The sequence below is a fragment of the Toxoplasma gondii genome, chromosome V (assembly GCF_000006565.2).
Source record: "Toxoplasma gondii ME49 chromosome V, whole genome shotgun sequence".
Taxonomy (NCBI): domain Eukaryota; phylum Apicomplexa; class Conoidasida; order Eucoccidiorida; family Sarcocystidae; genus Toxoplasma; species Toxoplasma gondii.
The window spans coordinates 2,318,048-2,342,307 of NC_031472.1; the positions used below are offsets into that span (position 1 = coordinate 2,318,048).

The 24,260-nt window shown below is 53.3% G+C and overlaps 2 protein-coding genes across 2 annotated transcripts; one reads left to right on the top strand and one right to left on the bottom strand.

Moving 5' to 3' along the window:
* Positions 1-303: 303 nt before the first annotated feature.
* On the bottom strand, positions 304-9,712 carry TGME49_285650 (hypothetical protein). Its single transcript, XM_018781953.1, has 2 exons — positions 1,890-9,712; positions 304-1,251 (listed from the first exon to the last, which is right to left on the bottom strand). The coding sequence occupies exons 1-2, from the start codon at positions 8,628-8,630 to the stop codon at positions 1,201-1,203; spliced, it is 6,792 nt and encodes a 2,263-aa protein (XP_018637813.1). The 5' UTR covers positions 8,631-9,712; the 3' UTR covers positions 304-1,200.
* A 3,906-nt stretch (positions 9,713-13,618) lies between these two features.
* On the top strand, positions 13,619-23,054 carry TGME49_285540 (DNA-directed DNA polymerase). Its single transcript, XM_018781952.1, has 8 exons — positions 13,619-15,472; positions 15,755-16,096; positions 16,830-17,192; positions 18,178-18,311; positions 18,805-18,946; positions 19,433-19,507; positions 19,850-20,594; positions 21,299-23,054. Exons 1-8 carry the CDS (start codon positions 14,453-14,455, stop codon positions 22,141-22,143), a joined length of 3,666 nt encoding a protein of 1,221 aa, XP_018637814.1. The 5' UTR covers positions 13,619-14,452; the 3' UTR covers positions 22,144-23,054.
* The last annotated feature ends 1,206 nt before the right edge of the window (positions 23,055-24,260 follow it).

A 24,260-nucleotide genomic window follows, 5' to 3' on the forward strand; every position in this document is an offset into this window, starting at 1 on the left:
CGTTTGGCGCCTTCTAAACCGAAGGGGGGGGCGTTTGGGCTTGCGGCGAAAAAAACGTTTTTTCCGCCATCCCCGAACGACGGAATAAGCGCATTTCTCTACTCGGATAGATGCACATCTCACAATGCAGAATTGAACAGAGCATTCCAGACGCTCACAGAGAAAAAGAGCAACTCAACCGTTATTATGCATTCCTATAATCTCGTATACATGTACAAATATACGTACATATATATATATATATATATATATATATATATACATGTATACTTAGGCATGCTAGAATGCATATTGATATCTAGCGTCGACGGTGAGAATGCATAGAGTGAGAAGGATTCGCTCCAGTTTAATTTTCTGCGAATTATTTTCACCGGAGGACAAGAGTCTGAGCTGCTGGGCGTTTTAAAGGAAAGGACACCATGAAAGACATCATCACTGGACCTCTATTTTTCCCCTCCGTTTTCGTAATCTCTTGAAAACGCGTTTCTCTGCTGTCTTGCTACACCGAAAAACCATGTCACTCGCGCTCTGAGTCCGGTACCCATGTCGCTCTTGTTTTTTTTTCTGCGTCTCTCTGGCCTCTCGTCTTTTGCTTCGGTTGCAGTGGCATTCTCTATGCCGACCTCGCGTCCCTCTAGTTTCGATTGTTTACTCTGCTTCGTTTTTCGAGGAAAAATGAGCTCCTGGGGGAGCTTAGCGCCGCTCCTCGCCACAAACAGAAAAACAGAGGCGACTCTTCAGGCGGGAGCTCGAATGCGAGATCTTTCTTTCGGCGGGACTCTCACGCGTTGGCATGCGAGAGTGTTTGAATACGTGGAGAGACAGGTCCTTGAAACAGACCGAAACGCAGGGACACTGAAAAACGTCGTGCGTGCAGCAGAAGCTTTTGCGAAAAAACGCGCTTACATTCCTAGAGCGAGAACTGTTAGCGAATCTCGCACTCACTTCTCAAACACACCGAGGGGCACTCCGGCCTCGCATCCGCGCGCTCACGCAGGATTTGCGTGCGAATCAAAAACGACTTCTTCTCGGCAGAAGATGTCGACGAGGAGACTCCGAGGCAGGAATGCGGGAGGGAGACCCCAAAGAAAGGCGGCTGGCCTGTCTCGTCTCGGTCGATGAAAAATGACTGAGTGGCGAACGAGAGACAAGAGAGCTTGAATTCGCCGTTGACAGAGATTTGTCTTCGCCTTCGGTCTTTCATGAATATCCTCTTATCTCATTCGTTTGTCGTGTCTTCTTTGCCTCTCGCTGCTACGAAAACACAGAAAGACCTCGGGGGTCTGGACCCGCGGAAGGCTTCGATGGTTGCGTCCGTTGCTCGAGAAACGCGACGTGATCCAGCCGAAGAAAAGTGCATTCTTCACGAAAAAGATTCGGCGCGCGGCCATTTGCGCCAACACAGTTCCCCCAATTACCTTGTTTTCACCACAGAGAATGGTACTTTACACTGCAGGGTGTCGGAAGCGAAGCGAACGTCAACGAAACATGTCTCGTGCTCCTGTAAAAGACTCGGCAAAATTGGTGACCTCTCTGAACCGAAGGTTAACCTCCCGCGCCAGAGTTGTCTGTGCCTACTCGCACAGAACATGCACCACACCCGATCCAGCCAGGTTATATCTGTGCGGCAAGGAATACAATTTAAAAAACGACGCCCAAAGAGCACAGAACCTAAACATGATCGCGGCGGCTCTGACGAGTTCCCAAAGGATCGATGTTCTTCTCTCGATAAAGTCCTATTCGAGAGCCTACAGGGCTCTTCTTTTCGCGTCGATCGCCTGCAACTAGTTTCCAGGAAACGCAAGTTGAGAGGTGAAAACGACACGGTGAGGGCAGGCCCTCGGCTGCACGCAAGGCGGCGCGAGCTGCCTCAGTCTCGCCGGACGCACCTCGTCGTTGGATCCTTGAGAATTTCCGGTCGGTGCATACACCATCCCGGAGACTGAAGACAGGCCGTTGTCCCTTTCTGCGAACAGATGGTTCTTAACCAAGCAGGGAGGCGAGACCCAGGAAGGCAGCTCTCTGCCCTGAGTCCCCTCCCCCGCTTGCGTCCGCTCCGTCTCAGTCGGTCCTGTCCTCCCGCTCTCAGCGACTGAGGCGCCAGAGGATCTCGAAGCGACGGTCTGTCGGGCAGGCACTGCGTCCGTGAAGACGCCCCGCTGCTTCTCCGTCTCTGCAGGTCTGGCACCCCACACACGCCACGGTGCTGTCGCGCGGCCTTCGCTTTTCTCGAGCGGGCGTCGGTGGGTCCCGACGACAGCTGACAGCTGCTTCGGCTGCAGAGTTCGCGGTGGGAGAGAAATCGGAACGAGAGGAGGGAAACTCTCTTCGGCGCTCAAGGGAGGAGGACTCGAGGCGGTGTCGCGCATGCAATCATACCCGAAGCGCCCAGACCCCAAACCGCCAGAAAGCGAGACCGAGACAGGGGGAAAGGCAGACACTGAGGCGACAGGCGCTGCCGGCGCCAGCGCTGGAGACGCTTGGACAGCCGCGAAGCGGGTGCCGAGGCCTCCCAGGCGTCCAGCTGTGCCCACGCAGCCGGCCTGCAGCGACGCCCTCTCCGGCGGCGCATGCAGCGGGTACCCAGGCCGCGTCAGCGGGGGACTCGACGCTCTGTCGGTTTGGCGCACAGCAACCGAAACTCCCGAGAGCGGAGACACCGCGGGCGCAAAGGCTCTCAGGGGCAAGGTCGCCCCCGAAGGCTGCCTCAGAGTCGTGCGTGGTGGAGCAAGACCATGAGTGAGAAGAGACGACTCAGCTCCTGGCACAACGCAGTCTCTTCCGATACTCAGGTACCTCGGTGGGGGGGCAAGAGACACCGATCCTATTAGTGGGTTACCGACCTGGAATCCGTGACTGATTCTTTCCAAATTTCGCCGGTTGTCCACTGACTCTCTAACGCCTCCAGCGGAAACCCCTTGCGCCGGTCCGACGCACAGCACGGACCGTGGCGCCTCGGATGCCCTGCCTTCCCCGTCCACTCCCTGAGAAAACTGCGGAGATGCGCGCGTCCTCGCCGCGTCCAGAGCGGAGGTTTGCTGGCGAGGCAGACCCTGGACGCGCGTCTGTTGGTCCCCCAGGGATGCGACGGGGACGCGACTTGCTGGCAGTGGCTGAGAGAGCGCTGAAGCTGCTTTCGCCGCAAAGCAGTTCGACCCCCCCGCCAATGGATGCGCTTCAAATCCGGATCTAGGCTTGGGCATCGGAACGCCGGCGGTGTGTGAGGCCGACGAAGCGATCGTGGACGAAACGGGGGCACTGACCTGTGTTGGGGACTGTTTTTCCTTCGCCTTCCGCTCGCGCTCCCGAGACGCAGCTTCCTCTGCTCTCACGCGCAGTGCAATTCTCTGCAGAGCAGCTCCTGCAACAGTCTGGGTCCCGGAGTGCCTCTGCATGGACGAGCCTTGGCTCGAGTTGTGGAGATTCTGGTCGCGCCTCCCTTCGCCTTCCGCGGACTGGGCATTCGTCTCGAATGAAGCAGTCGAACCCCCGTCGGTTTCCCCAGACTGCCGCGGAAGAGAACACTCGTCAGAAGCCATGAGGCCACCGTTGTCTTCTGCTTCGCTGTGGCTTCGACTGTGCTTCTCCAAGGTGCATGCTTCCTCTTGGAAACCGAGTGAGGACCAGCGCAGAGACGGTCTCGACGAACTGGAGCTGGGCGAACTGTCTGCACCGTCGCCAGGAATGGGGATCTCTTCCTCTAGAGCCCTCGTAGCCTCAAGGAAGGTCCGAAGCTCTTCTGACACGCTAGACGTATCCCGCAGAGAAGTCTCCTCAAAGAGAACGGAGGCGAGGCGCCTTGTGGATCCCTGCTGCTCCGTCGACCGCGCATCAGGTCTCGAATCCGCGCGGCCCACGCAGGTCTGCAGGCCCAGCAGCGAGGGAGGCAACGGCCGGTGAGTCTCGAGAGCTGTGGCCGAAAGGGAACTCGCGCCTTGGTGGAACGGCGCGAAGAGGTCGGCGTCGCCTCGCTCCTCAAGACCATCGCTGATCGGGCTCCAGGAGTCCAACGCGGGACTCAACGGGGTCACCTTGAAGCCGTCCGCGGCCGAACGGCTTCCAATCATGGAGGCATGGGTCGTGAACCGCGGATTGACAAGCGAATGCATGAGACCTTCTGGAAAAACGTTTGCCTTCCCTTTCCCCTTATCATTCGAGTCGCTTGCTGGAGTGGCAGCTGCCTGTGCGATATCCTCGAGGCCAGGTGACGCAGGATTCTCATCCCGCGCGCGTCTCCCTCGTTGCTGTCTCTGTGTCTCGTCCTCAGATCCTGAGGGCGTTTTCGCCTTCTTCCCAAGTCGCCGGGTACTGACAGCCGCAACTGTTGTCTTCTCTTCGCCGGTGACCACCCCTGTCTCCTGCCGACGCTCGAGGGCGTCCGCCGGGGAGCGGTGCCCCGAACTTCGGCTGATGGAGGATACTTTTTCTGCTGGCGAGGCCTTGTCTGTCTCCGATCCGAAGGCCGCTTTGCCCACCTCCCCAGTTGCCTCGGGAGCTCCGAGCTCGGTCCCCTCTGCCCGCTGGAGACGGCCGATGGCCTTCGCGAGAGGCGGCACGACGGTGGATTTGTTTTCAAGCCTGCAAATCCGCATAGAGGGTCGAGCACTCCTAGGCTTGCGCGCGGAAATACCTCGGGGATTCGCCCTGCCCCGCGCGCCTTTCCGGACGAGCTTCAAGAGCCGCGGACCCTTCTCCGGGGCCTTCAATATCGCAGCCGAAGTCCGTGTGCCCGCGGAAAGTCCTGAAAGCCCCCGCCGAGCAGAGGGCGGGGCTTGCCGTCTCCTCAAGGCCTCCTCAGACGCGGTGCGTTTGACGTTCCGACCTACGCGTCGCAGTGACCACGGGGAGATGCTCTGAATGGAGAGCCGCAGAGTCCCCCTGCCGCCGGCGGCCTCCATGCAAGCTTGGAGGGATTCGTCGCGAGAGGCCAGGGGCTGAGAGCCGCCACTCGACCCCAGCGAACTCCGTGCACTTCCGGTCAGATTGCCAGGCGAGACTTTCGCTTCACAGGCGGCTGGCCCAGACGCGTCGGAGACAGGAGCGAGGGTGACGGGGCGTTTGGGAAGTCCGGTTCTCTTACCCTGTCCGCGGCAGGAGACGGTCGGCCGGGTCAGGCGTCGCTTGAGGCCGTCAGTGATGGATGCATTCTCGGATCGGTCCTCGGATTCAGAGGCTTCGCCTTCATGCGAGGCTTTCTCGCTGCGCTTGCCTTTGTGGCCTCGACGCAGTTGCCTGCTCTGGAGTCCTTTTCCCTTGAAAGTCTCTTCCATCTCCTCCGATGATGCAAACCTTTCGTGTCTGTCCCGTCTCGAGATTCGCACCTGGCGACGGGGTCGCGTGCGAGACTGGCTGTGCGACGAAGACCTCGAGCGAGTATTTCCGTTGTCCTCCTCCTCGGAAGTCCACGAGCACTCTGTTTCTTCTCTGCGAAGTCCCACAGATTTTGGAGTTCTTCCATCGGCTTGGTCTCCCCCTTCTTTCTCCCCTTGCCCCCTCTCGCTGTTCTGGGCCTGGGCGGCCGCTGCCTGTCTGGCGCGGGACCTCTTGGCTAGCCCATCCCGCCGTTCCTTCGCAGCGACTGCATGCGCTTTGGCGATGGCCTGGAGCGAAGGCACTGCCTGCAGAGCCGCGTTCTTCAGTTCGTGGAGCATTTGCTTCTCTTCTTTGGAGACTCGAGAGAGCAGCATGCGCTGAGTGTTCGCTGCTCGCCTCGCAGTGTGCGTCCCGCACCCAGGCCCTACGCGAGGTCCGGTAAGCGAGGCCGCGAGCGAAGGGAAGAGCGAGGAGAAGGAGGACTCCCGGGCAAGAGATCCGCGTCTGCCCAGACGCGAGTCGCCGTGGAAAAGCGACGGTTCCAGAGAGGTCCGAGAAGGCAGACCCAGAGACAGCCGTTGAGACCGCAGACGCTGCTCGTGAGAAGAAGGCGGGATCGGGGGCGCGGCGGAGACACCTCGACCTGAAGGCCCCGACGAAACTGTTCGGAGGGCCTCACCTCTGGGGGCTTTCCCTGTTTCACTGGCTTCGTCAGTCGATGTTCCAGATGTCTCGACAGTGGAGTTCTGTTCTGATGACGCTTTCTGCAAGAGTTCAGGCCGGACGTCGTCTTTCTTTTCGACGTCATCGAAGGTGGAGGCATGGCCACTAGCGTTTAGCTGTGCGCGGCACTCTTCGAGGGCCTTCCTCTGGAGAAGGCTTCGTCGGCGTTCGGTCTCGAGACTTCGTCTGGCCATGTGGAGTTCAATGCGAAGAGCCTCTTTCTGTCGCTCCGCCTCCTCGATCTCCTTTTTCGCCACCGCGTTCCGCTCCTCCAGATCAGACAGTTTCTTTCTCCAAATCGCTATGGATCGCGCGCTAAACCTAGATGCCAATGGCGGCGCGAGACCCGGCGAAGAAGCTGAGGAGCCAAGCGAGTGGACAGAAGCGAGGTCTGAGTCTCGAGAAGCTCCTGGGGGGCTTGACGCCCCTGAGACGCCTTGGAGAAGACCGGAATGGGGTGTGGCGTGAGGCTCGGAAGACAGGGAAGGCGACGGAGAGACGAAGCTTCGACGGGAGTTTGATCGGAGGAGAAGTCGTGCCGTTTTCAGTTCATGTTGAAGTTTCTGAATCGTCGCTCGTGTCTCGGATTGGGTGGTGTGAGCAGCCTCCTCAAGTTCTTTCACGTGCCTCCGGAGGCGGACGCATTCGCTTTCCATCTGTTTGAAAGCGGGAGACTCAAAGTCCCGAAGGAAAGATGTCACTTTCCCCTTCTGCTCCTCCGCAGCCTTGAGCGCATGTCGGTACCGCTGGACCTCGGCGTCGGCCTGTCGGTACACCTGGTCGAGTTCCCTCTCGAGCTGATGCATGCGTTTCGCGAGACATGCGCGCGCTTGCTGCGACGGAACATGGGTCGGATCTGCTTCGTTTTCGAGTTCGAAGGAGACAGACACTTTCGGTCGGCAGAGATCCATCCCAGCACTCCACGCCCGGTGAAATCCCTCGTTGTAAAAGTCCATTTGCCAAGGAGTTAAAGGAGCAAGTTTCCCCTCAGCTCTGTTCAGCGCCAGCCAGACAGTGCCTCGCCTCTCTGCTCCGCCTTTCGCAAGCAAAGCCTTCAGAGGCACCGTGACGTAGTAAGCGACAGTCCCGGTGTTGAGATGCTTCTGTCGCGTCGCCTGCGGCAGGACCGACGCCGACGCAGCGAGGCGAGGAGTTCCACCTTGAGCTGCAACTTCGAGAGGCGACTCGTCCGACTCGGGTGCAGTCGCAAGAGTCTCTCGACTCACGGCAGACAGTGGAGGGGCAGGCTGTCCACACTGGGGAGAAAGTCCACTTGCCTTGGACGTGTGACAGAAAACCACAATGCGAATGAGAGTCGTAAAGAAATGTTTCGACTCCTCTTTTTTTTCATCTTTCCTGTCTAAAAAGCTCTTCCGCCGAACGTTTCTGCCGCCGAGTCGGTCATGAATCGACTCCACCTGGCTTTTCGATACTTCTCTTCTCCCCACTCGCTGCTCTCCTTGCCTCCCTGTGGAGTCGCCGTCCTCGGTCGTCCCTGGCCGAGAGAAGAATCCGCGACGAAGAGGCAGAGAAACCGAAAAAGGGAACTGGAGAGACGATGCCTCGAACGTCTGCATGCACGGCAGCGTGCAGATCGCCATTCGCTGGAACTTTCCCTCCAGCTGCGTCGGCAAATTCACTGTCAGACGTACCTCGGGGGGCAAAGACTCTTCCCCCAGCAAAGAGGCACTCCGGGGGAGGCGCTGGGTGGGGCCAGCCGCTCGAAGCGAAGCGAGTTGGTTCTTCTCAGCCGCAATTGCATGCGGTGTTTCTTCTGATTCGCCAGGGATATTTTCGGAAGTGACTGTTTCCTCGCCTACTGGCGTTTCGCCTTGGAGCTGTGCCGCAACTGGGCACTCAGGTCGCGATTCCGAGGACAGAGAACGACGTCTATCTGAGCCGGGCGTCTCCGTTATGCCCCGAGGAGGATCGACCTCGTGAGACGGTCCTCGATTCGGAATCGACGCGCGCAGATCTAAGACGAGAGGCTCCGGCGTCGAAGGCGATCGTGGCTTGTCCCCCTGTGGAAAGGCTTCTGGACGTTCTAGACGATGAAACGAGATGAAGAGCGAGCTGTCGCCTCCATCGCGCGAAGGCTGCGTGCGTTCCCCCAAAGCGAACTCACCCTCGGATGTCTCCTCGCTTCCGGCTTCTCGAAGGCTGAGGCCGACGCCCGGCTCTGAGCTGGAGCAGGCCGAGGCGTCGACTTCATGTAGGAGAGGCGAGGACTCTGACGGCGAAGCAGAGAGGAGAGAGGCTGTATCTGACGGAGAAGAAGGCAGAAACTGGAAACGGGGAGAGTCGCAAGACGCGTGGAGCTCAGGTGGGCTGTCGTTGTCTTCTACATGTACTCTGAGGTCTTCATAGGCACCGTGTCTCGTCTCCGAGTTGACAGTTTCGAAAAGAGAAGAAGGCGTCGAACTCGAACGAGATGAAGCACAGGTCTGTTTGTCGCCACTTGCGAATCGGAGATCTGCGTCGGTGACTCCACTTTTCGCCGGATACACTTCGCCGTCCCTGAAGGCAGAAGTCAAAGGCGACTTCGCCTCCACCTCCCTCGTAGCAGGTTGTGTGTCTTCCGTGGTTTCGTCCATCCTTTCAAGAAACGCAGAAACGCTTGCTAGCGAGCTCGGAAAAGCGTCGCGTCAAACGGGCAAAACGCGAGACGAACTGCGCAGCCACCCTTGCGAGGAAGCGACAAACAGAGGGGGAAGCCGAAGGGGAACCGTGATCACTGAATCGAGTAAAGTGACGGACCAGTGAAAGCGAAGTTACGTTTGCTTCCTGTGGTTCACTCGAACAGGGGGATATCTACAGACACACAAGATAGGAAAGGGGAGAAACAGCAGAGAAGCGTGGTGTCAAGGATCCTCGCCGCTTTCTTTCAGTAGGCGTCTTTGCGCAAGTCTGGCTTGTCTCGAAAGGAAATGCACAGAGAAACCGAGGCTCCGCAGACAAGAGGAAGGTTGCAGAAAATAACAACGACGTTCCTTCGAAGGCCGACAAGCCCGAGCTGCGATTCGCCTGAGTCTCGTTCAAAGTGAAAAAGGGAGCGGTAATCCCTAGTCTTGCTTTGGAGAGAAGATGAAACTTATGAAACGCTTTGCAGAGCCTTCGTTCTTGTCTTTAAAGAACCAGAAAATCAGTCGGCGAAGAGAAGCGCTGGCCGCAAAGACACCTTTCTGCAGAGGCACCGGATTTAAAAAGAACAGCAGCCGAGAGCCGGCAGTGCAAAAGAGCTGGGAGACTTGCGATGTGAGAAATATGTCCTTCTTGAAGTTCTAAAGTTCGAGAGACGCGAGGGACCTCAACACAAATCACCGGGACTCAACTAAGAAACTGGGAGCGCGTCGGCGGAGGCGGGGTTGTGTCTTGCCAAGCCGCTTTTTAGGTTGGCTGCAAGTTCCGCAGAAGATGTTTAGAGCGAGAAGGCGCATGCAATAATTCCTTTGAAAAAGCTTTTTCTCCAATTTCACGCAGGAAAAAACTCGACGCAGGGAGTTGATTGCGGGAACCGGCGGTGTGTCGAGACGTCTTACGGGGTGTCAAATAAAAGCAGCCAAGACAGGTCGCGAGCTGAGGGGGAAAGACGAAAGTGAAGAAGAAGGTGGCTGTGGTGTCAGCCGAAAAGAGTTGAAGCCCGCAGATGAGTTTCTTCGAGGAGAGAAAGAAAGACAAAGCCAAGAGAAAGAACCTGAAGAAGAGATTTGAATCATCGCAGATCGCGAACTCCACCCGCCACCCCTTGCAAGACACCGTCTCGCACTATGGAGGCGACAGGACAGAGCTCTTCTTCTCTTTGGTGGATTTCTTGCGGATGTTCGCTTTTCTCAGAAGACGGAAGCAGCTTCCCATTTGTCAGAGAAAGGACAAAAGTTTGTCTTCGACCGTAGGATGGAAAGCAGAGAAACGGGCTCTTCTGTCAAATAGGAAGGAGTTCTGCGCGTACACGAACGTACACGGTCGGCAAAACGCAATTTCCGTCTGATAAAGACGTTCGGACTCTAAGCTGCGACCTTTAACATTACCACCGGATGGGTTTGTGGGGGAAACGAAACAATTCTTCTTGAGTTCGGTAACGGTGAGCGCTAATTTCGAGGAATGCGGTGTCAGCAGACATCGTGAATGTGCAAATGGTCCGCGATTCAAAACTCCCTCAAATCGAATTTTACACACGTTAGCACCAGTTCGCTTTCCAGCTCGTTTCGGTGGGTGTTCGCTTCCTGTTTTTAGTTCACCGTGTCTTTTCCACTTTCGTTTCTCTTTCCAGGTAGACAGAGCAGCTGCGCTTTGACGAATGCAGTCTTACGCGTTTACCGCAAGCAGGGAGGGGAAGAAGCTGCTCGTTGTGGACCAGAGGATGGCGTTCTACACTATTTACGAGAGTCTCTCGCTATCCTCGGGTATAGCACACCAATTCCAACATCTCTGTCGTGTAAATTAAATAACGCGACTTCAAAGTTGTCTAGACTGTTTGAAGAAGCAAACAGACCATCGGAAAGTGTTTCAACATCTTACGCGTACCAGCTTTGGGTTTACGAAGGCAGTGGGATTCAACGCAGGCAAATCCACAGATATGCGATTGTGCGGTTGATTCAGGCTACGCGCGGTCTTTAGTTCTTTCGAGAGAGCATACGTACTCTCAGATCCGTTTTCGTGTCAGCATCTCATCGCGGCAGTTCCAGCCAGAGCTGCGTTTTGTAAAGGTCGTTAAAGGTGTATCGACCACCGAAACAGAAGAACAAATTTAAAATGTACCAATGAGAGCAACCAGCTGTTTCAAGAAACGCCCGGGAAAAGGAATTTGCCGTGGTAGAAACTGCGAAACGCAAACACAACCTGACGAAACGCAAAAAATCGTCTGGAGAATGCGTACGTGTAGGTCGGCGCTCTCCCGTTAAAGAACGCACTATGAATTGTATAGCAAGCATGTTCTTGTTTCGTTTCCTGTATCATGTGTCGTTTTGCCTCTGCTTAGTGCAAAGACATGCTGCGGTGCCCTCAGAACCAGTTTCTCTCCTCTTAAAAACGTGGAATGAAACAAAAAAAAAACATGACGAAACACAAAGGACCCCGACTCGCGCTTAGCCGGATGGCACGCCTTCGTGGAAGCAATGAAGAACTGGAGCAGACAGTTGTGGGCGTTAATGTTTCATCGCGCTGCTTCGTTGTTGCGACCGTTGTACTCCAACTCATAACATGTGACGTTCTAGCGTTCAGATCTCCTTCAGAAGCAATCTTACTCAATCTGGCATTTTTTGCCACTAGGCAGCTTGAGACGCGATCATCTGTCGGTTAAGGAAGCTACAGGAAAACCCAAATAGCAGTTTTGGATTCGTTTGGAGGCGAAGGATACACTCTTTTTGCTAGTGGCAATGCGCGAAAAAGAGGCAGAAACGGCTTCGACCGTACGCCTGGCTGTCTCCCTGTCGCCAAAGTTGAGCCGAGAAAACCAAGGTTTTCTTCCCCCGCTCATGCATCCGGTTTTAGTGTTTAGTACAGTGCATGGAGCCTCCAGCGAAGTTCTTTCCAGGTTTTTTCGAATGGCCCACTCTACTGGACTCCAAGCACAAACATTCTTCGCGGGAATCGAATTGTTTTGCGTGTTGTGGATCTCGTGCGACCTAAACATAAATGCTAGGTAATATAAAAATCGACGTTCTCTACTCAAGAACAAACTTTCTGCTAGAATCAACGGGGGCAACCCTGGTGAGACTCTCTGCGTGGAACGGCGCTTTTCACGTGAGTTAATGTGGAACGTTTGAGCAAAAGAAAACTTCTGTAAACGCGTCAACAGGCGCTTGCGACTCGCGCGACAGACACGACAGACTCCTGAGAAGCCTCATCGGCACCCTGATTTCTGTATGCACTTCGTTTCCCCTTTTGATAATTTCCTGGGTGTCCAAGAGTGCTGGGATGCCGCCCCGTGGAACAGAGGCGCTTTTCACACTTGATTGTCACCTGCAAACGCATCTTTGTGCGACAGGAATCCAAGCCGGCACTGCGACAAACTGTCTTCCACGGCGACGACGGAGCCCAGAGACTCGGTGAACTGTCTAGCTCGTATGCGAATGATGGTTTTTCAGCGTGAGCTGGATACCACTATGCATAGAGTACTTGACACGAACTTGATCATGAAAGGCGGAAGAAAACTTTTCGATCCGGTAAGCGAGACCTTGTTTCTGAACCGTCCATAACCTTGCTGCTTTTTGCCGTGGACATCCGATCGGAGACACGCTGGCTGTAAGGGATTGGGCCTTGTTTTCATTCTGTGTCTCCACCAACTCCACAGAGACATAAGTTGCGAACAGATGTGAAGGAGCTGGGAATTCTCCATCCTTGAGAATTGCGCCAGGAAATCCTAGAGATTTTCGAGAGAAGACAAAAAGGCTGTCGACGGCATTTCTGTTCGCGTTCGCAGGAGCGACTCACAGTAGCTGGCTGACTGTTGGACGCCCTTGTGTCAACGCATTTCCAGTTAAAGTGTGCAGCATTTCCTAGGCTCCTGGTCCAACAGGACCCTGTGCCCCTTTACATCCCTTGAATTGCTTAAAGCATTAACAGGATCAAATCTTCCTCGAGTGACTCGACAGGCACTAGAGATAGAGTGCAAGCTCTTTTGATTTCCATGAACGGAGTTGGGGTTCCTACCAATGCAACGAAGCCTCGGAGCTAGGTGCTGAAGTTTGCGTTTGTGTGTCTTTCAGGACTTGACACACAGTCCTTCTTGATTCTTTCCAATAGGAATCAACAGTCTCGCTGTGAAACGCATGCACAAAAACGACTTCTCAGACATCCTGGAATGAAACGATATGAGTTTCAGCGGTACGCCAATATTTGCTGAGGCAGACATGCATGCCGTCTAATAGATTTTCACGCACATATACAGATATGAGTAAAATATGTATATTTACAGGGATAGATAGATTCATAGATAAATAAGTCACAGGAGAGATGGACAGATCGGGTAAACAGGTATGTATAAGGGAGACAGATAAGGTCGATGAGATGGACGGACAGAGAGAAAGACTCTGAGTACCGCAGCGATCCCAAGGTTTGCATGCATGGGCATCTTCCTGTTCAAGAGACTGGGGGTTCTTTGCCTACGCGACGGTATGTCGATTTCCAGAGACAACAAAAGAGATCTCTTCCCGAAAATCGCACTACTGCCAACCAGCATTGTGGGAGAGGCGAGGTGACTTCTAGCCTTTTAAGAGCTGTAAAGCTGGTGACCGACCAAGCGCGTAAAAAACCGTTTCGAGTTGCCGAGAAGGTTCCAAGAGCCAGCATACAAAAGGGAAATGCACAACAGTGCAGGACGCCTTGTGTCATGTCGTATCCACGGCCGTACCCTTGTGTTCCGTTCTCTTTGATTTTAGTGAAGGCGACAGCCATCTTGTTTCATGTCGCAAAAAATAAAAGAGCAACAACAGACGCCTGCGATGCAGACTCATGCATGCACGCTGAAATGGGAGACTCAGATGTCTTGCATGTACGTTTGCTTCCGGGAACCCCCACAAAGGCGTTTTCTTGTAAAAATTTTATCTTCAGCCCTCGTCGTTCTTCCGCCATTTTCCACTCCGGATAGGAAAACAGCGCTTCAAAGAGGCTCCCGTCTCCGTTCGCTGACCTTCTCTTCCCTTTGTTGAGCCTTTTCTCTTGTTTTCTCTTGAGAAGAACCTCGACTAGCTGTCGCGCTGCGCAGGAAATCGACACTGTTCGCCTGGAAACAGTACTGTCTTTCTGAATTGCCTTTGTCTCAGATGCCAATGACATGCGGTTGGTGTGTGTTCCACTCGACGGATGAATCTTGAAGTTTTACCCGTCTAAATCGCGATTTCCTGCCGTCTAGTCCTTCTCGCTGACCTCGTGGACGCACTGCTGCCTTCCCCCAGGGATAACTTCCGAAACATTCTTATTGGGTTCCTCTTTTTGTCTCATCTGACTCAGACGTGAGTGAGGAAAAGCGTCGGTGGCTCTGTTGTGTCTCTGCACCGTTTAAAAATCATCTCTCCGTCGCGACAGTTCGCCTGGCTCTCTCCATCTCTGCCCGCGCTCAGATTCCATTGCTTTTTCTTCTCTGCCGTCCTCTCATCCGTTCTCCACTGGTGACGCGACGAAACGACTGTGCCGTCTTCTTCCCTGACTTTACTTTCGCTCTCGCATGTGGGCTGTCTGTACACGTGAACGTCTCTGAGGTCCGTTTTTCTGTTTCCGTGGATTTTTTCCGCGAGGCCACAGACGCCGTCCGACTTCGTCATCTTCTCTCTCCCGTTCTCTCTCCTGCTTTTTTCAAGTCTTGCCTCGATGCTTCTCTCCATTTCCCCTCCGCCCCTGCTGTTAAACCTCGGTTTTATCCGTTTCTTCTGCTTTTTACGGTCGACGTTCTTCCCTGCTCTCCGCGACTTTTGAAGTCATGGCGCTACTTCGCAGGGAAGGCGTCAAGGGAAGGCGGACGAAGGCGAAAAAGAAAAAGAAAGCTGGCGGTGCTGCATGCGGCGGGAGAGACGGAGAGACTCTGCGCCGAGACGCGCCTTCCAGCAAGCCGGTACCTCACACGGATAACCACAGAGGCCGTTTTGTCGAGGAACGGAAAAACCCTCAGGCAGACTCTGCCTCGGGATCTGCTGTCTCCGCAGGATCCCCTTCTTTCCAGGTTCCTCCCAGTCTCTCTTGCGCCTCTCCGTTGTCCTCGCCGGCCTCTCCCTTCTCTGACTCCCCGTCTGCCGCTGAACGAGAGCGTCCTGCGCCCTCGACACCTACGGACGGCGACCGAGAGAACTTTGCCGGGAGACGAGATGAAGAGTTCCTTGGAGCAGACGGATACTTCGTGGAGGAAGATCTCGAGAAGACTCAGAAACAACTGGTGACGAACAACAAGATCCGCGGACTTCTCCAATCCTTCAGATCCTCCGCATCCCGACGAACCACCGCGAACGCTGCTGCTTCGTCTGCTTCGTCTGCTTCGTCTTCTTGCTGCTTTTTCGACGACTACCCCAGGGTGGAAGAAGACGAGAGCGAAGAAGGCTCTGGGCGTCGGTCCGTTTCTCCAGGTGTCTCTGCTTCTCGCGACGCCGACGCGGCTGTCACCGATTCCGGTGCGCCGAGCAGGAAGCGAGCGCGAGGCGGAGGCGAGGAGCTGGACGACGCGCGGCAGAAGACGCGAAAGAAGGGAGAGACAGGTCGGCGGGATTCTTGCGCGAGAGACGCGGAGGCCTGGAACGGCGAAGAAGTCAGGGAGGAAGCGACTCACACTGAGAAGAGCGAGGGATCGAGGAAGCGAGAAGAAAGCAGCAGCCGATCCAACGCGCCCACCTGGCTTCGCGCCGACCCCTCCAGAGAAAAGCTGGATTTCTTCCATCGTCTTCACGAAGAGTGTGTCGACTTTCTTCAGTGGATCGATGCAACTGAAGAGGAGCAGCGAAACCGAGCCAAGGTGAGCAAAGGCCGACGCCCGGAAGGGAGAAGCAAACCACAGAGGGGAGGCGCACATGGAAAAAAGGGGAACAGCTGAGAAATTACACCCGAGACACAGAAAAGAGAAACAGGACGAAGCCGAACGCGACCAAGCGCTGTCGACTTCTCTCGGTCGGCAGCGTCGACAGGAGGACGCGAGCGCTGTCGACCGAGAGAAGTCGACAGCGAAGGGAGAAGAGAAGCGACGAGAGAAGTAGCTCGGAAGGATAAACATCTTTGCTATCTTTGCTTGTCTCTGCAGGTGCTTGCGCGAGTGACGGCCGTCTCGCGACTCCTCTGGCCGAACTGCGTGGTATGTCCGTTCGGGAGCTCTTACACGAATCTCGCTCTTCCTCACGCAGACCTCGACATTTGCATCTTCATCAACTCGGACCCCCCTCTTTTGGAAGAGTTTCGCGAACTCGCCGCAGTGGACTCTGCCAAGGAGATCGCGGAGTCTGCCGCGTCTGCGCAGGCGGCCTCCTACCGCCGATTCGGTGCCCTCGCCGAAAAGGTGATGGCTGAGGCCTCCCGGTCTACAGAGACCTTCGGCTACGGATCCTCCTTCAGAAGAAAAAAAGAAGAAGACGCTTGCCATCTCAGAGTAAGCTTTCCTGCACAGCAGCCACGAACCTATATATATATATATATACATATATACATTATATATATGTATATGTATAGGTATTTGTTGATGTGTACATATGTGCGTGCGTTTCGCTGTGTATTTTTTTATCTTTATCTTTGATTTTGCGTATTCGCGTTCCTGCGTCTCTCAAGTGGAGAAAATGAAGCGAGGCGATGCAGGACGCGCGGTATGGGGGACAGCTGTTTCTTTGTTGAGAAAAACAGCCTGTTGTCGCGAATCCCCGAGTCTGCCTTCCACTGCTTGTGGGCACCAGGGAAGTTGGCTGCAAAGAACGAATGCCGCGCTTTTCTACGCAAGTCCATCTGAGAGTGTCTCCGCAACTTGCGGTAGATGAATGCATCTTGGGCGTCCCCTGCATTCCAGCTGCTGCATGTCGTAGTCCAGCCTGCGCGTTTTAGGCTTCCCTTGAGACACACGCTCACTGCAAGAACAGACCAGGTCTGCTTCCTTCGCTTTTATCCAGTTTTAGTCTCGCGTCATCGCTGCTCCGGGAGCGTTCTCTGCTTCTCGACATCTTCATCGTTGAAGCGAGTTTCGTCTCCTCAGCCTCCCCCATGCGTCTTCTTTCTTGCCCCTCCTCCTTGTCTTTCTCGCCAAACGCTCGATCGCGCCTCCTCCGACTGCGCCGCGCCGTCCTGTCCCACCGTCGCGACTGGTTTTCTCTTTTCCTCGTTCTCTGTCTTCGCAGCGCCTGGCTGCCGTCCTCTCAGCATGCACAGTCTCGCTGCCGAGCCAGGACGCCCCGTCGTCCTCCGCTCCGAATCGGAGAGAGTCTCCCCGGCGTCGCGACTCCCCTTTGGTTACGGACTTGCAGTTGATTCTGGAAGCGAGAGTCCCCATCTGCAGATTCGTCGACACAGAGACGAACCTCCCTGTCGACATCAGCCTCGACCAGCCATCCGCTGTCTTAACGTCGCTGTACATTCGTCTCCAACTTCTGCGCTTTCCACTGCTCCGGCCTCTCATGCTCCTCAACAAGACCGCACTGAAACTCTGGCGCTTAAACGAACCTTTCAAGGGAGGTGTCGGATCCTATCTCCTCTTTGTCATGGTCAGTTCTAACTCCGGCGTCTTCGTCAGACTCACTCTTGCATTTAAATAGACACCGCGTTCATACGTTTGTGTTGATGAATAACTCCTGCAGCTGGTGAACGCCGTCCAGGGGCTTGGTGGCGTGCAGGATCCACGAAGAACTTCGCTGCTGCATCTCATAACTCAAATGTAAATGTCTCAATATATATATATATATATCTACGTTTATATTTATGTATATATATGTATAGATACGCATGTATGTATATATATATACAAGTTTGTATGTATACGTGTCGGATCCTATCTCTTTTTCGCTGTCACGCTCAACGTTTTGGTATTTTCCAAATTCATTGTGCACACATGGAAACAAGGACATACCTGTATCCATGTATCTCTGTTTATATGTTCATATATGCATGCATTGTGTTTGCACATGTTGCGTGCATGTGGACTTGTGTATATAAGCATGTGGCCGCTGCTGTGCGCAAAAGAACTCGATTCAAAATGTTCATGTATGTGTCGACACATCCTAAATTGGATATGTATATATATATATATATATATATATATACATATACACATTTATATATATATATATATATATATATATATGCATATATACATTTATATGTACATATATATGCATATATACATTTATATATATATATACATACATATATATTTATATATATATATATACATATATACATTTATATATATATACATTTATATATATATACATTTATATATATATATATATACATTTATATATATATATATATATATATACATATATACATTTATATATATATATATATACATATATACATTTATATATATATATATATATACATATACATTTATATATATATATATATACATATATACATTTATATATATATATATATATGTACATTTAGTTGAAGGTGTTGCACCGTTGGACTGTGGAGCGTCTTGCCGCCTCTTGTTCGGTGTGGTTTTGCGTTTTCGTTTTTCTCCAGACGCTGAGTTTCCTTCAACTCAATCCTCGTCTGTACGACCGAAGAATGAGTCAGCGCTACTCTCTCGGCCATGCTCTGTTCGAATTTCTGCACCACTACGGCGTCGATTTTCACTATCCAACTGTCGGCTTGAGGTCAGTTGGCTTCACCACGAAAACCGCCCCTCTCTGTTTCTTAACATTCACATATCTATACGTATATGCATCTATATCTTTGTATCCATATATCGATATCTATCTATCGACCTATCTACCTATCTATCTGACTATCTACCTATACATATATATATATATATATATATTGATATATATATTGAGACATGAGAATCTGGGCGCGGATGCATGTCCATTTGCATACGTACGTTTGTCCGCTCGACCGAGTGTATTTTCCAATTACATGATGTATTTTTCAATTACGTGGATGCATTATTTGCTCCGTTCCCTGTGTGGATCGCTGCATCCTCTCGTGGGGGTGCGTCGCTCTGCGTAGAGGCCTCGTGATGCAGGGAAAACGTAGGATTCGCTCTTGACCGAGGTCCAGGTTGTCTGCGTCTGCATGCGCGGCTGCCGCTTGGCCGCGCGCGAGAGTGTACTGTTGAGGCTTGTGCGCTTGGGCCTTCGTTCTCAGTGTGCGGGACAAAGGCCGTCTGTTCCCCAAGGAGAGACGCAGGTGGCAGTATGGCCAGGACAGAAACTGGAGCGAAGGCGGCAGGCAGTTCGCGTTCTCGACAGAGTTCGACAGATTTCTTCTCGCTGCAGAGTCGCCCCTGGTAAAGCGCGCGAAGAAACGGGGATGCGAGAGAGAAAGAGAGACGGAAAGGGAAAGACAGACGGAGCGAAGGAAATGGAGAGAGACAGGAAATTACAGGAAATTACAGAGGGGCTACATATTCATGTATATATATATATATATATACATATGCATGGGCTTATATATGTGTATGCATATATATATATATATATATATATATATATATGTATATCTACATATATATATATATATATATGTATATATATACATAGTGTATGTAGAGAGAGACAGGCACAGAGGGAGAGGTACATACACGCAGAAAGAAGAGGAGAGAGAGTCGATACTTTGGAACGGAGCAGGCAGCATATACGCGGAAACTGGAGGGAGAGAAAGGTGAAGAAAAAGCAAAGAGATGTGGGCGCGGTCCAGGTCTGGCGAACCCACAGTCTGCGTTTGCTGGGAAGAACAAGTCTCGCTGGCTTCAGTTTGTTGTGTCGTCTTCAAGGAATCCACACGAGACATCGGAAGAGGCGCCTATCAAATGCCCCAAGTGCGGAGTGCGTGGCGCTCGGCGTACGCGGTGAGAGAAAACCAAGCAGAACGAAAGGAAGAGGTGGAGAGAGGAAGAGACGGAGTCAGGCGCTGAGGACGCCAGATCGAGAGTTAGGTGACGAAGAAGATCCACTGGGACATGGAGAAAGAGAGGGAACTAGGAGGACGAGGAAGGCAAGAAAGAGACGTCTGCAGAGCACCAGAAGCAACCTATCTTCTCGCTGCAACACGGCACTGTTACAGGACTCCTATCTCGAGGTTGCCGAATTGTTTCATATAGTTGCATCTGCGTGTATCCTACAAAGAATGGAGAAGGCAGAGGAAGAGAAGATGAACCGTTTTTTGTGTTGCTTCAATGTGGTATTCTCAGAGAATGGCCTCTCGTTTGCGAGAAGAAACGTCGTCTGCTTCACGGTTGTCGTCGATACGTGACGATTCGCTGCTGTCGGCTCTCATCTCGCCTACAGTCTTCGCAGATCGACCCGCGCCTCCGCCTTCCCAGTCAGATCTGTCTTCTCTTCGCGGCTCCGCCTCTCTCTCGAGAGAAGACGCAGAAAGCGAGAGAGGAGAAGATGAAAACGCAAGAGAGCAGGAAAACGGAACGCGTGACTCGGAAGAGGAGGCAGTGCCTGTAGGTCGCCGAAAGTTGCAAGACCTCAGTTTCGGACCCCTCCCCGCTTCTTCGGAGTTCAAAAGCGTCTGTGGCCTTCGCGCTGTCCTGACGCAGCCGAGGAGAGAAGATTTGGAGACAGAGAAAAGGCGACTCGAGGCCTGTCTTCTTTCCTCTGGAACTCGCGGGGCGTCGGACCCTGTTCGCGTCGGAGAGAGAAACAAGAGAGGTTTGAAGCGTCTGAAGAAGAAGCTGCAGCAACTGGAGAAGGAGCAGCGACGCCTCGAGAGACAAGGCAGAAACAGCTTCGGTGCTTCGGGACGCGCCAGACAAAATACACAAGTTTTCTTCGAAGCTGACAGCGACGCTGAGCGAAACGACGACGAGAGCGAAGCCGAGGCCGAGTCTGCACTGAAGGCCTCCACGCCTGTGAAAGAAGAAACGGTCTTGCGTTCGTCCTCAAAACAGAGAACGCTTGAGGAAGACTGGCGCGCAAACGCTTCAAGTGAGTCTTTGCTGCATGGACGTAGCGCGTTCGCGCAACTCAACCTGCGGTCTGGAGAAGCGTCTCCAAGTTGCGTCAAGTGCGAAGGAGTTCCTCCAGGCAGCCGGATTGTCTCATCGCTCGCTCCAGCAGAGAGACAGACAATGCAGGGGAAAGCTCCTGGGTTTGCCGACGAAGGGAGCCAGCTGGACAGAAGCGAGGCGACAACAGAAAAGAATGCAGAGGGAGGAGCTCGCGAAGAGAAGATGTCGATGGAGAATGGAGAAAACCTTGCATGCAAATAGCATGTTCTCATCGTGTTTTGAGAACATCAGATGACAAACGCGAGAAACCCCACCCTGCTTCGGTTTGCGCAATGCCGGCCGTTTAAACATTCGCAGCTATCAGTCGTTCATATCAACTGCAGAAACGTCTTGTCCCCCGCTTACTCCTCGTCATCTTATCCGACAAGTCGCATCTATGCAATTACATATATATATATATATATATATATTTGCATTTGTATATGTGTTTGCGTTTAGACTTTTATTTGTAGAGGGAACGGTTGCACTAGCAGGCGGATTTGGAAATGCAACGTTGCGGGAGGGTGCTGAGTTTCTCGACTGCATGTGCGTTTGTCGCGACGCGGAGCGAAGAGCTTGTAGGTCGCTTCCAACTCGAGCTTCATCTTGGAAAATGAAGTCTGGATGTTCTCTGTTTTTCAGATCCGTCTGCGCCTGCCCTCGTGAGTCTCTTAAGTTCCTCTTCGTCCGAGAGTGGAGACGACGCCCCGTCCGTGAGCGCTCGCCTTGGCCGGGCCGGCCGCCGAGGGTCGAGCGGTCGGAGGCGCGCTGAGGCTTCTTTGGCCGCTTCCGATGACAGGTCAGAGAGCTGTTCACCTCGAAAGCGATCCGGCGTTGAGAACAGAAGCTCGACAGGTCTCGCGCTTCTAGCCTGTCGTTCTCGAAGTGGAGCGTCTGGTTCTTCGATAGCCTCTTCCGGAACCGAGTCAGAATCCGAAGTCCCGAACGAGTCGAGCCGCGCGCCCAGAGCAACTTGTGGGGCGTCTCTGCGTGCGTCGCGTCCCCGAGCCTCGCCGCCGAGTGTCATGAGAGACTCAGGTCCCTCTGGGGAGCCGTTTTCGAGGACCTCGCATGAAGCAGAAGCAATTGTGCTTTCTTCGTCAGACGCCAGCGAGGCCGAAGAGCGGAACGAGAAGTTCGAGAAACGCAAGTCTGTACATTCTGCACTCCGAGGAGACGCGGGAGGCCTGACGAACGGCGAGACGTTCAATGGCGCGGGCGCCGAGAGCGAGAGGACTCAGAGGCGTTCTGACAGCGCGGAAGAGTCAGGGGAATTGGAGGGAGAGGCCAGAAGCGACAGCGAGAAAGAAGAGCCAGAGACACCGGCAAGCCGAGCGCTCAAGGCGGGGGCGAGAGTGAGACTCGCAGAGTTCCGGTCCTTCGATTTAGGCAGCAAAGAGGCGGAAGAAACTGCAGGAAATGTCCTGACTCACTTGGCGCGCAGAAACGCGGTCGGTCGAGGCTGGGAGGACGGAAGTTCGGAGTGAAGCGCTCGAGCCGAAGACGAAAAAACGAGACAGAAGAAAAGGAGGAAGAGGCGCGCAGACAGAGGAAACAGAGGAAGGAAGAAGGGAGGAGACAAACACCGGGACGAAGAAGGCGCCGGTGCCGGAGGTTTGCAAAGAAGACATCGAGAAAGAGAGATGGAGAAAGAACAGAAGACATCGTGCGGCCTGTTTGGGGAAGATCGAGCAAGAGTGTGGACGAGCCAAGTCGGGAGGGAAGCGTTCGCGAAAAGAAAAAAGGTGACAAGGAAAGCGTGAGACAAAGAAGTAAAGCAACGATGTGAAAATGAAGGCGACCTAGAAGAAAGAGAAGTGACGGAGAAAAAGTATGCCACCGAAGCGGGAGGAATTTCGGGTCTCCGCTGTTCGCACAGACCTCACGCATGCACAAGCGTCGACGTACGGAAACAGCTCGCTATATATATATATATATATATATATTTCTTTATGTATCCTTGTATAGATATATATATATATATATGCCTATATCTCTGTACGTCTGCATGTATATCCTATTTTGAAGCGCGTAGTTCTGGAGTCAAGTGAAGGACTACAGGCATGGTCCTTGGCGCCTGAGTTCTAAGTGCATCAGCACAACTTTGTGTCTTCAGTTTTGAGACATCATTTTGTGCGTTTTTAGACGTTGTGGCAAGCGCACTGGTGACCTGCATGCAGACAGAGGGAACATTTGAGAAGTGAAAGGACGGCATTTGCCATTGAGGAGTTGTTTCTCGAGGGAGGAGCCTCGGAGGCTCCCAGCTTGCCGGGAAGACAATTTGTGGAAACATTCATATCGAGAGGAAGGTCTCGACCTGGCATTTTTCGAGCCGTTTCAGACCTCACGCTCGAGAAACAAAGAGACAAGAAAAGTTGACAGACACGCAGAAACCAAGTAGCGCGCTCCACGGGAGAAGTTGCGCCTCGCAGTAGACGACGCACAGATCCTTCTCCTTGAGTTTGTTGGAGCACTGGAGAGAAGAATTGGAGCGAGAAGGACATCACAAAAACGCGTTTCCAACCTGGAGAGGGTGCCGAGTCGTGCAGCCGACGACTTGCTTGCGCGTCCAGTTGTTTTGCGAGGCATCTCGCGCGTTTCAGCAATCTCGAAATGACACACTTCAGAGCGGTGGTCAACACAGCGTTTTGAATCTGAACCCAAACCGTCGATCGGCTTTCCCCGTTCTCCAACTGCCACCGTTTATCTGTCTCGTCTGTCTCGGCCTGCTCCTCGGCTTTGTGCGCCTACGCAGCGTCGAGGTCAAGAGTTCACTGTTTGTGGTGACTGAGTCGTCACACATGTTGTTCTGTCCGTTTGTCCCTTGTTGGCAGTGGCGTTTTCCGTTCGTTTTTTCCCGCTCCTGTTCAGAGCGCGTTGACGCAGGTGCCGAAACGGCGTTTGGAGAATCCACGAAGAGTCTTCTCGCAGACCTGGCCGTCGGAATCTCTGAAAGTCGCAGCGCCTGCGTCGTCGCGCTGCCGACGGACGCTTCGGCGTCTGTGCGTCCGCGTCTCGGTGCCCCCCTACGGAAAATATTTTTTTTCAGTTACTTACTTCCGCGGGACAAACCGGGTTCTGAGCAACGAAGTGGTGTGACCAACCGTCAAGTCTAAAGCCGGTTGAAAAAGCCGGTGACTCTGATTGATGGAGTGCGACAAGACTCTGAGACATTTTCCGCTTGAACCGTTACGCTCGTGTGCATCCCATCGTCCGAATCGATTGTCTTCTGTATTCATAGGGGCCATACTCAAGTCGACAGAGATATTGCGTACGACCGCGCTGGTTCCAGTTTGTGTCGCACTGCACAAGTTTCGTTTCGCACAAAGGACCCAACCTTTCCACCCCCTGAGCTTGATTTCTCGTCGTTTTCTGTTCGGTCTGGAGCAGCCCCCCGAACCCGCAGCGTCTGTAGTGTCCCGTTCCTTTTCTTCTGCCGTTCTCTGTCCTTTCAAGTGGTTCTTTCTCCGCTGCCTTCACATATTCCAGTTTGTGCACGGTCTCGCAAAGGCTGTCATGAGCTCCGAAGCTCGGGTACAGCCCCAAGACGCGTTCCACTCACATCAGCATGAAGCGTAACATATCTACATATCTACAGGCAGAA